The following is an 18,595-nucleotide window of genomic DNA, read 5'->3' as shown; positions in this document are numbered from 1 at the left end:
AAGGGCGGGAGGGAGAGAGCTTGAGGAAAGGATAGAGGGAGGCAGGGATGGAGGCAGGGAAGAAAGGGAGGCAGGGTGGGGGGGAAGAGATGGAGGCAAAAATGGATGCATGGAGGGAGGGAGAGTGGGAGGGAAGGATAAGTGATGTCTATAGTGATGGATGAAGTGAGGAAGGGAGGGTTGGAGGGTGGAAGAAAGGGTGGAAGGAAGTGAGGGAGGGTGAAAGAGGGAGGGAAGAAAGGGAGGCAAGGATGGGGGTGGGGGGAAGAAGGAAGGAAAGAAGGGAGGGAGGGAGGAAGGGGAAGGGAGAAAAAGGGAGGGAGGGAGAGGAAGAAGGGAGGGAGGGAGAGGAAGAAGGGAGGGAGGGAGAGGAAAAAGGGAGGGAGGGAGAGGAGGGAGGGAGAGGAGGAAGGGAGGGAGGGAAGGGAGGGAGGGAAGGGAGGGAGGGAAGGGAGGGAAGGAAGGGAGGGGAGGAAGGAAGGAAGGGAGGGGAGGAAGGAAGGAAGGAAGGGAGGGGAGGAAGGAAGGAAGGGAGGGGAGGAAGGGAGTGATGGATATAGGGATGGATGGATAAAGTGAGGAAGGGATGGTTGGAGGTAGGAGGGAAGGGAGAAAGGAAGTGAGGAAGAGGTGGGTGAGGGAGGGAGAGAGGAGGAAGGGGTGGAGGGAGGCAGCGATGGATAGATGAAGGGAGGGAGAGTCGGAGGGAAGGATAAAGTGATGGATATAGGGATGGATTGATAAAGTGAGGAAGGGAAGGTTGGAGGAGGAAGGGAGGAGAGGGAGGAAGGGGAAGGGAGGGAGGGAGGAAGGGAGGGAGGAGGGAGGAGGGATGGATGGAGGGATGGGAGGAAGGGATGGATGGAGGAAGGGTGGAGGGAGGAAGGGGTGGAGGGAGGAAGGGGTGGAGGGAGGAAGGGGTGGAGTGAGGAAGGGGTGGAGGGAGGGAAAGAGCTGGAGGAAAGGATAGGGAGGCAGGGATGGAGGGAGGGAAGAAAGGAGGAAGGGATGGGGGGGGGGATGGAGGCAAAGATGGTTGCATGGAGGGAGGGAGAGTGGGATGGAGGGAGGGATGGATAAAATGAGGAAGGAAAGGTTGAATGGAGGGATAATGGGAGAAATGAAGGGAGGGAGGAAGTCAGGGGAGGGGAGGGTGGGATGGATGGAAGGAGGGAGGGAGGGGATGGGGGGGGAATAAGGATGGAAGGAAGGAAGGAAGGGAGGGAAGGAAGGGCGGGAGAAAGTGATGGATATAGGGATGGATAAAGTGAGGAAGGGATGGTTGGAGGTAGGAGGAAAGGGAGGGAGGAAAGTGAGGGATGGAGGAAGTGAGGGATGGAGGAAGTGAGGGATGGAGGAAGGAAGGAAGGAAAGGATAAATGGAACAACAGGTATTTTCTGTACTTGCAGCGAACCTGAAGCCAAACTCCAATTTGTGATGAATAGCCCTGCATCAAGAGTATATTTTACAGACAGAAGCGGAGAACCCACCAATCAGAACACAGAGCAGGAACTCAAACATGAACGATTCATCTGTGCTGCTCGTGGCCCTGACAGAAGTCTCTGAAATTCTGGATGGGTAATGAAGGCGGCTCTCATCGAGCACCAGCTGGAAACAGTTTAAGGATTCACTAGACAACACTTAAATCTATTAACATAATTGCAACTCCAAAGCCGAGTAATTTGCATGAGGCTGGCAGGGAGCAAATTCCCAGAGGAGCGCTAAAAAATATTTTCAAAATACGTTCCCGAGCTTTCACAATGTCGGATTGTCTGGGCAAAGCTTCCCAGATGGGCCATCCAGATAGCGATTTACAGGAACCAGCTACCAATGGGTTTTACAGAACACTGACGAGCCTGTGCGCTGAACGGAAAGGATAGGGAGCAGATGGTGCAGCTTGTTCAATAAAATGGATTACGGGAAACCTAAACTAAGAATATGAAGGCTGTCATTACTAACCTCTTATAAAAATCGGCCTGGATTTCATGGTAATCCAGCAGCTTTCCTGGTCACTATATTAAATAAGTATGCAGATCAGTTCTGACTTCAGTTTTGACTTTCTAATCTGCATGCATGTTCCAGGCTGTAGCTCAGAAAATATTTCAAAGCTGTAGTTTCATTTACTTATTTTTGCCTTCTCAGGTCCCCCCCCCCCCCCCCCAATCAACACGCTAATTAAATTATTAACTAAAACCTTTACGTTCTCAGTATATACCTTATTTTACACCCAGTTATGACATCCCTGGGTGTAAAATAAAGTATATACTGAGATCAGAAAGGTTTTATTTATTTTCTGTACTTCTCTATGCATTGCAGGCAGATCATGGCTAGTGGGAGGAGTTAGCAGGGTGCTATACATAGCTTCTGGATAACAGGAAGCTGTGGCAACACAGTGATGCTGAGCCTCTATTAAAAAAAATCTGAGATCAAATGAATGAAAGAGCCTGGCCCTTGGAAGACGTCCTTTTAAAGACGAAACATGTCGGGGCGGAGCCTTGTGTCAATGTCACTGTGTCCATGGAGCAAGAGATTGGTGTTGTCTTGGTGATATTTGTAAATGCACATGTTCCATTTTAACTATTGTGGTGTATCTACTGGCTTAACCACTTCAGCCCCGGAAGGTTTTGCCCCTTTAATGACCAGAGCATTTTTTGTGATTCGGCACTGCGTTGCTTTAACCGACAATTGCACAGGCGTACAATGTTGTACCCAAACAAAATTGACGTCCTTTTTTCCCACAAATAGCGCTATCCTTTGGAGGTATCTGATCACCTCTGCGGTTTTTATTTTTTGCGCTATAAACAAAACAAGAGCGACAATTTTGAAAAAAAAACAAAACAAAAAAAAAACAATATCTTTTACTTTTTGCTATAATAAATATCCCAATTTAAAAAGAAAAAAATGTTTTCCTCAGTCTAGGCTGATGTGTATTCTACTACATATTTTTTGTAAAAAAAAACAAAAAAACGCAATAAGCGTATATTAATTGGTTTGTGAAAAAGTTATAGCGTCTACAAAATAGGGGATAGATTTATGACATTTTTTTTTTTTTTTACTAGTAATGGCGGCGATCAGTGTTTTTTATTGGGACTGCGATATTGCGGCGGACACATCAGGCACTTTTGACACATTTTTGGGACCAGGGACAATAATACAGCGATCAGTTCTATAAAAATGTACCGATTACCGTATTAATGTCACTGGCAGGGAAGGGGATAATACTAGGGGTGATCAAAGGGTTAACCATGCTCCCTAGGTGTGGTCTAACTGTGGGGGGGATGGGACTGACTAGGAGGAGAGAGAGATCAGTGTTCATACTTAGTATGAACACACAATCTGTCTCTTCTCCCCTGAGAGACCCGGGATCTGTGCGTTTACATGCACAGATCCCGGTTCTCACCGTCACGAGCAATCGCCGGTGGTCATCGCGCCTGTCGGGCACTCGCATCGGCTCCGACAGTGAGATGTGGACGCGCGTTTCCCCTAGTGGTCAAAAGGCAAACCGACGTAAGGTAAAACTGTGGCGGCTGGTCGGGAACAGGTTAATAAATACATTACTAGTCTTTTATTACACTATGGAGGGGCCCTTTTCTTCTTTTCTTACTTGATTAATTGTCCCCATTTTGAGTCTTTGCTGGCATGTTCAATAATTGACTTAAAGAGCATTGGGGACATTGTGTGAAGGCTCTGGAATGATTTTTACATGCGATATATATGACTTCTCTTGAGAAAGAGGGTCGTGTTAATCCGGTAAGCAGATACGTTATCGTACCCGGTGTTGGTGGTTGCTGGCAACACGGACCTGGTGTTAACCACTTGAGGTCCAGGCCAAAGCCAAATGACGGCTACTGCACAGACATCAATTTCCGGGAGGCCGTCCTCCCCTGTTCACGCACCCCGTGCGTGCACTGCAGGGCGCGGGGGGGTGGGGGCGCTGTGATCACCAAGTCACTGAGACTCGGCTGATCACCGATCCTAGTAAGTGGCCCATCCCAGCCCCTTACCATGTGATCAGCTGTCAGCCAATGACAGCTGATCACATGATGTAAACAAAAGCTCGGTGATCGTTTTCTTTTCTCCTCACGCTGACAGCGTGAGGAGAAAAAAAAGCCGTTCACAGCTTATGTTAAAGGGACATCGGTCCCGAAGAGGAAGGAGGCACATCTGCCTCCTCTGTGCCATTCGGTAACCCCTGCCAGTGCCACCTGTCATTGTCACCTGTCAGTGCCCACAGTGCCACCTATCAATGCCCACAAGTGCCACCTATCAATGCCCACAAGTGCCACCTATCAATGCCCACCAGTGGTGCCAATCAGTGCCACCTAGCAGTGCTGCCTATCAGTGTAAGCAATCAGTGGTCATCACTACCACCCATCAGTGCCCATCACTGCCGCCTCATCAGCGTACATCAATGAAGGAGAAAAATTACCTGTTTGCAAAATTTTATAACAAAATATATATAAAAAATAAAATATTTAAAAAAATTCAGGCTTTTTCAATTTTTTTTTAACAAAAAATAAAAACCACAGAGGTGACCAAATACCACCAAAAGAAAGCTCTATTTGTGGGAAAAAAATATAAAAAAGTAATCTGGGTACAGTGTTATATGGTCGCACAATTGTCATTCAAAGTGCATCAGCGCTGAAAGCTGAAAATTGGTCTGGACAGGAGGGGGGTTTAAGTGCCCAGTAAGCAAGTGGTTAAACTCATCTTAAAAGCACTTCAACAAAGATTCACGGGACTTAGCTATTGGGAATTTTGTCGACTTTTATTATTATTATTCAATAATCGATTTTGTAGAAGAAATTTATTAGTTCACAATCCACAGTCATTTTTTTTTTTTTTGCGCAGCACTAGTTTTTACATAAGTGAAAGGGGTGGCCCAGAAACAGTAAGGTTGGGGTGGCATGCTAGTAGATGTTGATTGTCCTCCAGCTAGGAAATGAGGCAGGCTTTAGCTGACTTGCTCCAGCTTCCAATGTACACTGTGAGACGCTTGCAGTGTGCAGTAAAATCAGAGTAAGCTATCTTAGTCCAGGTGACTGGTGAGGATGGAGTTCAGCTTTAAGAACAGCTATAGAAAGCCCAACTCCGAGGCACAATATAGGCAGTTGAAGCTTCAGCGTTAAATTAACTCTATACAAGTACATTATAGTAACCCTTTAAAAATAATCAACTTTTTCAAGTGTTACGTAACCAGCAAAGGAAACTGCGTCTGACTTGGCTTCAAATGAAGCTATGCATATGAAAAAACTGATACCCATCATTTACCAGTTAAAATCCGTCAGCTGCGAGGAGCTTTCTGGATCAAAGAGCAGAGAAACTTAAGTGAAATCAGATCTATTTTTTCAGTATTGCCATATGGAATATATAAGGCAAAACAGCGTAATGGTCGAGGCTGGGTGCAGCTGGCTAGACAGACGAAATCACATAATTGCTTAATTTCACTTTACAAAAATGTCCAATGCATTATCCTTTTCGGGAAGGTCAGAGGTTAAACACTTGACATGTTCACACCCCGGTGACTAGTCCCTTCCAGACTCAAGCTCATAATCTTCTTTCTGATCTCGTCGATCGTACTGTCATTTTTTTTTTTTTAAATACATCTGATAAAAGTAAACGTAACTAAAACCTCTATAAAATAGATTTTATATTTTATAATATTTATATTTGGATTGTTTTCGTGGTATAATAATAGTTTTCTATTGTGCCAGTTCTTACCAAGTTACTAAACTTTAACCAAAGTAAAAAAAAAAAAAAATGGCTTCAAAAAGTGAAAAAAAGCCAATTAAAAGTTAAAGCAGATCTTCATTGCATCTGAGCATACAAACCACAAACACAATTTAATTCATTTTTAATATTCAAAGCAAACTCCCCCATCCATCCATGTCTCTATGCTTTATTCTGGTGAGAAACCGCTTTGAAAAACACCCCCCTAGCATTTATGGCCGTGGCCATCTTGAGTAAGGGCAAATGATTCACGTAGCATTTACTTCATGCCCTCACGTATGCAGGCAAGAGAGCGTGCTTAGCTGAGAAAACCCCGCCTCCTCTCCTCCCCTCCTGAAGACTCCTGGGATGTAGGTTATCATTTGCCTAGAAAGGCAACTAGGAAGTAACTGAAGAAATGTACAAAAAAAAAAAAAGTTTAAAACAAGTAAATATGATATACTTTTCTATCTATTTACTAATGCTAGCAGCATGAAGATTAGAAATAATCAATGTTGATTGGGAGAGTGAAATTTCACTTTAAAGTGGTTCTAAAACTACCTTAACCATTTCCCAACCGCCTCACGCAGATATACTGCAGCAGAATGGCTCTCCTGGGCAAAATCCCGTATATATACGGCTTTGCCCAGGAGAGCCACCAGAGAAGAGGGAGCGCGAGCGCCGCCCGCTGCACAGCGGTGGACCCGATGCCAGTGGCCGGTGGGCACGGTCACGTGCACGAGAGCCAGCGTGGTGATTTGTGTGTGTAAACACACAAATCCCTGTGCTGTCAGAGGAGAGACAGATCTTGTGTTCCTACAAAATAGGGACAACGATCTGTCATCTCTCCTAGTTTTTCCCATCCCCCACACATTTAGAACACAGTGAGGGAACACGCAGTCAATCCCTTGATCGCCCCCTAGTGTTAATCCCTTCCCTGACAGTGACATTTATACAGTAACCAGTGCATATTTATAGCACTGATCTTTCTATAAATGACAATGGTCTCAAAAATGTGTCAAAAGTCTCCGATCTGTCCGTCGCAATACCGCTAAAAATCGCAGATCACCGCCATTACTAGTAAAAAAATAAATATAAATATATATATATATATATATATATATATATATATATATATATATATATATATATATATATAATAAATTAAAACGCCATAAAAATGCCATAAATCTTTCCCATAGTTTGTAGACGCTATAACTTTCGCGCAAACCAATCAATAGACGCTTATTGTCATTTTTTTTACCAAAAATATGTAGAAGAATACATATCGGTCTAAAATGATGAAAAAATTTGTTAACAAAAAAAAACGGGGGATATTTATCATAGCAAAAAGTAAAAAAATATTGTTTTTTTTCAATATTGTTGCTCTTTTTTTGTTTATAACACAAAAAATAAAAGCCACAGAGGTGATCAAATACCACCAAAAGAAAGCTCTATTTGTGGGGGAAAAAAGGACGCAAATTTAGTTTGGGTACAGCATTGCATGACCGCGCAATTGTCAGTTAAAACGACGCAGTGCCAAATTGTAAAAAGTGCTCTGGTCAGGAGGGGGTAAAATATTCTGGGGCTGAAGTGGTTAATGCATTCTCTGTATTAAGGAAAAAAAACTTCTGTGTCCAGAATCTCCTTTCAACCTGGCCTTACATTTACCTGAGCCCGATCCAGCACTGTGCACATGAGCAGTAGCTCTCACCTTTGTCTCCCTCCTCAAAGTGCAGATTGATAGCAGTGGAAGCCATTGGCTTCTGCTGCTGTCAATCAAATCTTATGATGTATGATGGAGGGGAGATTGGGAGTTGAAGAGGGGGGCTCCCCCTTCCCCAAACCGCTTTCTAGGGGGTAATCGGAAGGCAGGAACACCGGCGGAGGACCCCAGAAGAGAAGGATCGGTGCAGGAAGATATAACATGTTTGTTATTTAAACTGCTTTTTTAATTGCACTGATCACCGTATAAATGACAATGGTCCCAAAATCACGGCAAAAGTGTCCGATGTGTCCGCCATAATGTCGCAGTCACGATAAAAATTGCTGATCGCCACCATTACTAATAAAAAAAAAGAAAAGAAAAAGAAAAATGCTATAAAACTATCCCCTATTTTGTAGACGCTATAACTTTTGCGCAAACCAATCAATAAAAACATATTTGATTTTTTTTTACCAAAAAAATGTAGAAGAATACGTATCGGTCTAAACTGAGGAAAAAAAATGTTTTTTTTTTTTATATTTTTCGGGGGATATTTATTGTAGCAAAAAGTAAAAAAGAATGCGTTTTTTTTTCCAAAATTGTCGCTATTTTTTTGTTTATAGCACAAAAAAAAACGCAGAGCTGATCAAATACCACCAAACAAAGCTCTATTTGTGGGGAAAAAAAAAGGACATCAATTTTGTTTGGGAGCCACGTCGCACGACAGCGCAATTGTCAGTTAAAGCGGCGCAGTGCCGAATCGCAAAAAGTGCTCTGGTCTTTGGCCAGCCAAATGGTCCGGGGCCTAAGTGGTTAAAGATTTTTTATTTTTTTTTAAAGGTTTAGAACCAATTCAATGTGGAACTAAACAATATCTGAGCCCCACAAAATAAATATACTATTCACTTTTCATTTTCAAAGCAAACTCACCATCCCATTCACTGTCTCAATGCATTATTTTTTTGAGCCATCTACAGTAAGGATAGATGATTCATGTAGCATTTACTTCCTAGAATCCATCTGTCCTTAGCTCAAGTATACAGGCAGGAAGGTGTGGCTTAGCTGAGAAAGCCCCTCCTCCTATCCTTAAGATAAAAAAAATGCCCATGAAGATTAATGGGATGTATAACATAATTTCGGCCTAGACCAGAGACCAGGAAGCGACTGAAGAAAAGTAAAAAAAACAAGTAAATATATCCATTTTCTAAGCATAAGGGTTAATGGTGATTGAGAGAGTTTAGTTCCGCTTTAAAGCCCAACTCCAGCCAAAATGTACATTTTGGTTACAGTAATTGTGGAAAAGAATGATATCCCCTGTCAGATTCGAAAAGATTATACACTTCAAATAATGCCCTAAACTAGGGATAATAGCACTCTCATACCCTGTAATGCCTTGTGTTTTCCATATATCCGTGAGGGCAAGTAACACCTTTCCTCCTGCAGTGGTTGATCCGGCCTGCAAATGAAGCAAAAGACTCATCATACATTGCCAGTTATAGCTTTTCTAAGACAGGCAGACAGAATATCCCTATTGCGACCCCCCTGCGGTATACACCAATATTCACTTTGACAATTTAGTTTTAGTTCTAGCCTTTAGACTAAAATGCCATTTTAGTTTTAGTCTTATTTTAGTCGTCTGAATTGCTTTAGTTTTAGTCGTATTTTAGTTTTTTGACAAGAATTACATTTTAGTTTTAGTCCTATTTTAGTCATCTGAATTGTTTTAGTTTTAGTCGATTAAAACCTTCAGTACATTTTAGTGGTCTAAAATCGAACAGGCTTAAATTGTAAATTGTTAAATTATATACTCCTGGATTAAAAATCGAATTACATGTTATTATTTATGGTATCAAGGTTTAATTGTGCACTACAGACGCAGATTTAGCCGTTGCGATAAATAAAACCAAGTTATCATCAATCATAAACAAATATATTGCTTTTTGACAAGCAGAAGTACAACTTGAAAATGTAACCCTTTCATGACTAAGCCTATTTCTGACATTTGTTGTTTACAAGTTAAAATCCCTATTTTTTGCTCGAAAATTACTTAGAATCCCCAAACATTATATATATTTTAGCAGAGAATCTAGAGAATAAAATGGCGATTGTTGCAATATTCTATGTCACGCGGTATTTGTGCAGCGGTGTTTTAAACACAACTTTTTTGGAAAAGGGACACTATCATGAATTTAAAAAAAAACAGTAAAGTTATCCCAATTTTTTTGTATAATGTGAAAGTAATATTACGTAAATAGATACCAAACATGTCACGCTTTATAATTGCACGCACTCATGGAATGGCGACAAACTTTGGTACCTAAAAATCTCCATAGGCGACACTTTAAATCTTTTTTGCGGTTACCAAGTTAGAGTTACAGAGGTGGTCTAATGCTAGAATTATTACTCTTACTTAGGTGATTGCGGCGATACCTCACATGTGTGATTTGAACACTATTTACATATGCGGGCGTGACTTCCGTATGCGTTTTCTTTGCTGAGCGAGCTCACGGTGATGGGGGTGCTTTGAAATTTTTTCTCTTATTTATTTTATTTATTTTTATATTATTAAATTGTGTTTTAAAAAAAAACATCACTTATATTTCTGTCACAAGGAATGTAAACATCTTTTGTGACAGTAATAGGTGATGACAGGTACTCTTTATGGAGGGATTGGGGGTCTAAAAGACCTCCAATCCCTCCTTTGCACTTCAAAGTATTCAGATCACCGAAAACGACAATTCTGAATACTGTAATCTGAATACTGTATATTTTTTAAAATCCGGCGCCATTGGCAGCCGAGTAAACAAGAAGTGACATTGTGATGTCGCTTCCGTGTTTACATCCAGGAGACTGGAACAAAGCCGTTTCAGGGTTCGTGCCAGTCTGTCTCTAGGCGCTGGAAGTGGCGGATCATCGAGCAGTGGGAGGGGGGGGGGGGACGTCCCCTCCCGCTCCTCCGGGATAACAGCCGAGCGGCTTTTAGGAGCAGCGGGGCATTTTTTTCAGCTGCCCCTGAACTCTCCTCTGTGTTATCTTATCAGTACATGTACACAGGGTCGTTTATAGGCAGTTGAGTTTAGAAGCACCGCTCCTTCACCGCTCCAAAGAAGCTGCTGGCAGGACTTTTTTCTGACGTCCTGCCAGCGCCCCGCTGTAGTGTGAAAGCCCTCTGGCTTTCACACTACATACAATGGTGCAGCTTCTTTAGGGCGGATTGCAGGCGCTATTTCTAACGCTATAGCGCCTGCAAAACGCCCTGGTGTGAAAGGGGTCTTAATGTACAGGGGACGTTTTTACAACCTCTCCTGAACAATTTAACTTGACAGATAAAAAAACACATTTAAAACGTCCGTTTTCCCGCATTTACATGCCGCGTTTAATGGCGTCTTACTGCGTTTGCGTTTAGAAGCATTTGAAAAAAAATATATATATTTTTTTTCAAAATAGCCAAAAAAACGCTTATAAACAATAGCAATGAAAAAAGCCTATAAACAAAATGCGGCTAAACGCTGGTACCTCATTTAGTGTCTGAAACATTGGCGTCTGAACTCATTTTTTTGCCTTCATAGAAAAGCAGCTAAATGCAACTGTCTAAAAATGACATTAAACGAACCTGTGTACATGTACACATAACACATAAGATAACATTGGATGAGTTCAGGAGCAGCTGAAAAAAGCATCCAACTGCCTCTGAACGTCTGTTTACCAGCAGCAGTGTACATGAGGCCTAACAGCTTGTAAACACGTGTAAGCGCAGTAACTCGTGTTTTGTTTACATGCATTTTTTAATGGAGATACATTTTTGACCATTTAAAAAAAATAAAAAAAAATAAAACAATATATATATATATATATATATATATATACATATATATATATATATATATATACATATATATATATACATATATTTTTTTTTTTTTAACGCTCCTAAACGCAAACGCGGCATTTAAACTCTCTGTCAAGTTAAATCGTTCAGGCGAGGTTTTAAAACACATCCCGTGTACATTAAGCCTTAGTCATATTTTAGTCATCTCAATTGTTTTAGTCGTATTTAGTCGACATAAATATTTTCATTGACGAAATAAACACTGCTATACACTTGTAGACAAATTCACTTTAACCTCAATTCCTAGTGCAATTCATAAAGGTACAAAACAATATATGAACAAATAGACTAAATAACGTAATTGCTCAATAAATACATTGCGATTCAAAAGTCCTTTTTTCTCCATTAAACATTCATTTTGTGCAATGCTCAAATAATAGATCAAGATGCAACTTTTATTAACAATAGCTCTTCTAAATAGCAAGCACTTTATATACATTGGATGAACTTTATATCATGGGTTGAAGATACTCATGTAACACGCTTATATAATTGATATTGGTATGAATTTTTTTTATTATTTTTTGATTTTTATATTTATTTATGTTCATATTGGAAAAATTTTAATTTTTATTAATTTTTTTAATGTTATTATAAATATTAAACAATGTGAAAAATTTGTCAATGAATGACCTGCAGCTAAGCACTATAACCCAGATACAACACTAAAACGAAATATTTTAGTTGCGTATAATATAATTCATCATATGTGCATGAATTTATGTTATTTAATGTTTATGGTCATATTGCACTTTAAGCACTTCAGCCCCGGAAGAATTTACCCCCTTCCTGACCAGAGCACTTTTTGCGATTCGGCACTGCGTCGCTTTAACTGACAATTGCGCGGTTGTGCAACGTGGCTCCTAAACAAAATTGATGACCCTTTTTTTCCCACAAATAGAGCTTTCTTTTGGAGGTATTTGATAACCCCTTTGGTTTTTATTTTTTACGCTATAAACGAAAAAAAAGTGTCAATTTTGAAAAAAACACATTATTTTTAACTTTTTGCTATAATTAATATCCCCCAAAAATATATATTAAAAAAAATTTTTCCCTCAGTTTAGGCCGATACGTATTCTTCTACATATTTTTGGTGAAAAAAATAAATAAATCGTAATAAGTGATCATTGATTGGTTTGCGCAAAAGTTATAGCATTTACAAAACAGCGGATAGTTTATGGCATTTTTTATTAATATATATATATCGTGTCAGTGATCAGTGATTTTTATCGTGACTGCGACATTATGGAGGACGCATCGGACATTTTTGGGACCATTGTCATTTATACAGCAATTAGTGCTATACAAATGCACGGATTCCTGTATAAATGACACTGGAATTGAAGGGGTTAACCACTAGGGGGACAGTGTAGGGGTTAAGTGTGTCCTAGGGACGTGTTGCTAACTGTGGGGGGGGCGTGGCTGTGTTTTACAGATCACTGATCTCTGCCCCAATCACAGAGAGCAGAGATCAGTGTCACTGTCGCTAGGCAGAACAGGGAAATGCTAGTTTACTTCTCCGTTCTTCCTCTCCGTGAGGCGATCGCGGGTATCCCGGTGGTGATTGAGTCCGCGGGACCTGCAAGCGGACTCACGGAGCTTCCCGCGGGCGCACGAGCCTCTTAAAGGGCAACGTACAGGTATGGGATTCTGGCTGTACATGCCCTTCTGCCGACATATATCGGCGTGAGGAGGTCGAGAAGCAGTTAATAATACAATGATATATTTACTTTCATATACGCTTTTTTGCACGATCATCTTGTGTTTATACCAAGCGCTGCACTTTATTTTTTGTATTATAACCAATTGGAGAAATGCAATTGGAGAAGAGATATTGTTGATAATAGTTGCATCTTGGTCTATTATTTGAAGGTTGCACAAAATGAATGTTTAATGGGCACACAGCACTAAGGCTCCATGCACACTGAAGCTCAAAAAAGCTTTTTCTGGACGCCAGATTGCTGGCAGAAAACGCTGGTTGAAAAACATGCTTTTAACAGCGTTTTGTACTAGCGTTTATGAGCGTTTATTAGTGTTAGCATTTATGGGCGTTTTCAATAAAAATACACAGAGGACACTCCAAAAATCCTACAGTGCATTCCAAACTCCCACAATGCATTGAGAAAATAGAATGCCGAACACTAATTAACGCGCGTTTATCAGCGTTTGTCGTTTTTTGGCGGTGAAAAACAGCACTTTGAACGCGAATTTCTGGCGTTCAGAAAAAAGCCCATAAACTCCACTGCTCATTAAAGCTAAAAAACGTCCTTGTGTGCATAGACACATAGGCGAACATAGAGTGGAGTTTATGGGCTTTTAAAATAAAGCCCAAACTCCAATAAACTGCAGTTTATGAGCTCCAGTGGGCATGGAGCCTTATAGATTGGAAGCACAATGTATTTATTGAGCAATTCATTTATCTCTTTGTTCATATACTGTTTTTCACATTTATGAATTGCACTGGAAATTGAGGTTAAAGTGAATTTGACACTAGGTGCATTTTTACAAGTGTATAGAAAACAGCACCGGATTTATCATTATCTACCATAACCTGTAGTGTTATACTGTCATGCTAAATGTACAAAAGATTTTAAGCATTGGTCCACCATGTGCGAATGCAGCACAATCTATAAGGTTAAAGAAATAGATTTTGAATCTTTGCTTCTTTTTGCCTCCATGCCTTTGTTTCATAAATAGCACAAGGCTTTTTTACACTCATCCCATGTGTTTTGCTTCGGGCAACATTATTTCCCCCCCCCCCGGCAGAGGAGTCACGCAGGTGTGTGCAGGTGACTTATGTCTTCTCTACCTTCGCCAGCATGATGCGGGTCTTCGCTACATCCAGCGGTGTCGTGACTGCAGCTGCAACCCCACCTGAGCAGGCAAAACACAAATAAGACGTTAAGGACGGTACAGTTCCCACAAGCTCTGCCAAGTCATTTTCAGTCTAGATGTTTATATATAAACTACATCAAACACACGAGGGGTCATTCTACTTCCTATTAGGAGAAAAGTTCTCATGTTCTGCGACTTTATTTTTTTATATTCGTATTATTTTTTTTTCCATCCAGATTGTATTTAAACATTATATCTTGGGATGCACAGATACCATTTTTTTTTTAGTACTCGCCGAAACCAATTACCAATACTTACCGCAACTGTTTTGTTTTAACTTCAGCTGTCAGCAATGGTACATAGCATTGAAAAGTTATTTACAAATTAAATAGATTTTTTTTTAATTTAGCGCTTTTTCAATGTGAAATATGTAAATATATGTTAACCACTTAAGGGCCGCCTCACGCCGATATATACGTCGGCAAAATGGCACGGCTGGGCACAATCACGTACCTGTACCTGGCTCTTTAAGTGCCAGCGGCGCGCTCCCGACCCGGTCCTGAGCTCCGTGACCGTGTCCGCGGGACCAGCGGACCCGATCACCGCTGGTGTCCCGCGATCGGGTCACAGAGCTGAAGAACCAGGAAAGGTCTGTGCAAACAAACCTCTCCCTGTGCTTCCTACTGTGGCTGTCACCGATCGTCTGTTCCCTTTTATATTATCAGTGACGTCACATGCCAGGCCACGCCCCCTACAATAAAAAAACCACATAACGTCACACATAACACTACACTGCCCCCTAGTGGTTAACTCCTCCACTGCCAGTGTCATTTACACAGGAATCAGAGCATTTAAATAGCACTGATTGCTGTATAAATGTGAATGGTCCAATAAATGTGTGAAAAATGTCCGATGTGTCCGCCATAATGTCGCAGTCACAATACAAATCTCTGATATTACTAGTAAAAAGAAAAAATTTATAAAAATGCTATAAAACTATCCCCTATTTTGTAATCGCTATAACTTTCGCGCAAACCAATCAATAAATCGCTAATTGCGATTTTTTTTTACCAAAAATATGTAGAAGAATACGTATCAGCCTAAACTGTTAAAAAAATATTTTTTTATATATTTTTTGGGGATATTTATTAGAGCAAAAAGGAAGAAATATTGCATTTTTTTCAAAATTGTCGCTCTATTTTTGTTTATAGCACAAAAAATAAAAACCGCAGTGGTGATCTAATACCACCAAAAGAAAGCTCTATTTATGGGGAAAAGAGGACAACAATTTTGTTTGTGAGTCACATCATACAACCGCGCAATTGTCAGTTAAAGCGACGCAGTGCCGAATCGCAAATAGGGGCCTGGTCCTTTGGCTGCAAATTGTTCCGGGGCTTAAGTGGTTAATATATCTGTATTTTTAGTCCGATGATTTTTTTGATTTTTTTTTTGTCTTTCTGGGAGACATTGAGCTCCTTTTACTAGGTAAATGGATGATTTTGTTTATTTTTTGTATTTATTTGTGTTTATCTTTTATAAATGTACAGTTTATCACGATACTCGTGGTCCAGTCTACACATCCCCTGAAGAAGCAAGTCAGCGAAACATGTCGGGCTAATGTGCAAGACCAGATATACCCGAAATAACTCGCTTTTTCTGACCACCATTTTTGTATTGACTCTCTGTGATAACGTTTATACATAACTTTTTAACTTTGAATTTAATAAAATAAAACCATCATTTCTTTTTGATTATATTATAAATTTGTGAATATTTTTGCACCGTTAAAATCCCTCCTTTTCTTCAACTCCCACTTATTTTCATATGTTAATATATATGTGTAAAAATATTCACCAACAAAGCAAACAAAAAAGTTTTAATTGTTTATCGTTTATAAGATAGACGTGTACAAAAGAAAAAAAAGCAGGAACATAATAATTAAATGGAGGAAAATAGGGAGTTGATTAAAGGGGATTAGAGTAAATTAAGGGTTATTAAGGGGTTAAACAGTGGAACATTTTTTCATCCCTTTGATCTGCAGATGAAGAAACAGAAATATACAAAAAGAAACAATGTTTCTTTTTTTGACAGCTACAATTACCGGACTTCTTTAACACTGGGGAGAACCGAGCCAGAAAGTATCGGTTTCAGGTATCGGTGCATTTGTAGAAGTACTGATACTTGTGCAAATACTCGGTATCGGCACCGATACCAATACTAGTATCGGCGCAACCCTAATTATATCCTAAACGCGCATGAATGATAATATCCTAAGGCAGCATCCCTTTTTCTCTAACCATGTAGTTCCAGTCCACCGATTAAACTGCAGAGACTCTGATGGCTACATTTTACCTTAGCACTTATACCGGACACCACTGGGGTCCTTATTCGAATCTTGGCCAGCACTATCTACATAGGGTTTGCCAGTTCTCTCTTGCTTGGTGGGTTTCTACCTGGTGGGATCTTTGGCTATGGTCTAAATTTGCACCAGTATGTGTGTACAATTTGGTTGAGCACGTGTTATCAAATTCTGCATGCCAGTCCCAATAATGGGTGATTGTGGAGGGTTAAGTAAAGAACTCGTGACCCTCCTCAAAATACAATTCATCAATAAAATTCTATGGAAAAGGGCTTTCAAACATATCAGACATGATGCCCAAAGAGTCAGATATGACTAACTGGATACATACAGTATCTCACAAAAGTGAGTACACCCCTCACATTTTTGTAAATATTTCATTAAATCTTTTCATGTGACAACACTCATGAACTGACACTTTGCTACAATGTAAAGTAGTGAGTGTGCAGCTTGTATAACAGTGTCAATTTGCTGTCCCCTCAAAATAACTCAACACACAGCCATTAATGTCTAAACCACTGACAAAAGTAAGTACACCCCAAATTGGGCCCAATTAGCCATTTTCCCTCCCCGGTGTCATGTGACTCGTTAGTCTTACAAGGTCTCAGGTGTTTTAAATTTGGTGTTATCGCTCTCACTCTCTCATACTGGTCACTGGAAGTTCAACATGGCACCTCATTGCAAAGAACTCTCATAAAGTTGGCCTAGGCTATATGAAGATTGCCAAGACCCTGTACTGAGCTGCAGCACGGTGGCCAAAACCAGAGGTTTAACCGGACAGGTTCCACTCAGAACAGGCCTCCCCACGGTCGACCAAGAAGTTGAGTGAACGTGCTCATCGTCATATCCAGAGGTTGTCTTTGGGAAGTGGTGGTGGGAGTGTCATGGTCTGGGGCTGCATGAGTGCTGCTGGCACTGGGGAGCTACAGTTCACTGAGGGAACCATGAATGCCAGCATGTACTGTGACACACTGAAGCAGAACATGATCCCCTCCCTTTGGAGACTGGGCCGCAGGGCAGTATTCCAACAAGATAACGACCACAAACACACCTCCAAGGAGATCACTGCCTTGCTAAAGAAGCTGAGGCTAAAGGTGATGGACTGGCCAATCATGTCTCCAGATCTAAAACCTATTGAGCATCTGTGGGGCATCCTCAAATGGAAGACGGAGGAGTGTACGCTTTCTAACCCCTGTCAGCTCTGTGATGTCATCATGGAGTAGTGGAAGAGGACTCCAGTGGCAACTTGTGAAGCTCTGGTGAACTCCATGCCCAAGAGGATAAGGCAGTGCTGAAAAATAATGGTGGCCACACAAAATATTGACACATTGGGCCCAATTTGGACATTTTCACTTAGGGGTGTACTCACTTTTGTTGCCAGTGGTTTATACATTAATGGCTGTTTGTTTTCAGTTATTTTGAGGGGACAGCAAATTTACACTGTTATACAAGCTGTACACTCACTACTTTACATTGTAGCAAAGTGTCATTTCTTAAGTGTTGCCACATGAAAAGTTTTAGTAAAATATTTACAAATGTGAGGGGTGTACTGACTTTTGTGAGATACTGTACATACATTCTGATTAATGTTTATGGATTCAACATTACTACATTACATTGGCATTATCAGAAACAATGTCAGTGTATATAAAATAGTAACCGTTTGCAATTACTTTATTAGACTAAGTCGATTAGTCACAGACCGGGAGTTGGTCGGCTGCTGGTTTTCCAGTGCGCAAGTCAAATACACACCGGCCGAATGTCGCCTGTTTTTTGTTTTTTTTTGAACCGGCAAATGTCTCCTAACATTCTGCCTGTGTGTACGGGGGAATTACACTTGTGGACATTGGGAAGAATTGCCCCCTAACAGATAGCTGAAAGATCACAGGCGCCAGTGGGAACTTATCCGAGAGGCAGACATTGCTCATGGAACCCCTAGCAATCTCAGGAACTCTAGTTGAGAAACCCTGCTCTAAACAAATGCGAATACAGATACAATTTCTCCAAAACAACCACCTGCAAGAAACATTATTTTGACTGATACCTCAACCATTAGCACTCTTTTTTGTTTCTAAAAAGTTGCAAATGTTTCTGTCT

At 40.7% G+C, this 18,595-nt stretch overlaps 1 protein-coding gene across 1 annotated transcript in view; it reads right to left on the bottom strand.

Moving 5' to 3' along the window:
* SLC25A26 (solute carrier family 25 member 26) overlaps nt 1-18,595 on the bottom strand; it is a 210,427-nt gene that overhangs the window by 6,409 nt on the left and 185,423 nt on the right. Inside the window, exons 8-9 of the mRNA XM_077451967.1 lie at nt 14,114-14,178; nt 8,798-8,871 (exon numbers count right to left, since the gene is read on the bottom strand). Coding sequence (XP_077308093.1) covers nt 8,798-8,871; nt 14,114-14,178 — 139 coding nt within the window. The remainder of the gene's footprint in view (nt 1-8,797; nt 8,872-14,113; nt 14,179-18,595) is intronic.

The sequence above is a fragment of the Lithobates pipiens genome, unplaced genomic scaffold (genome assembly GCF_037356315.1).
Source record: "Lithobates pipiens isolate NorthernLeopardFrog02 unplaced genomic scaffold, aLitPip1_a1.2 Scaffold_23, whole genome shotgun sequence".
Lineage (NCBI taxonomy): Eukaryota > Metazoa > Chordata > Amphibia > Anura > Ranidae > Lithobates > Lithobates pipiens.
Note: the sequence above shows the minus strand (reverse complement) of the source record. Positions and strands in the feature narration are given on the sequence as shown.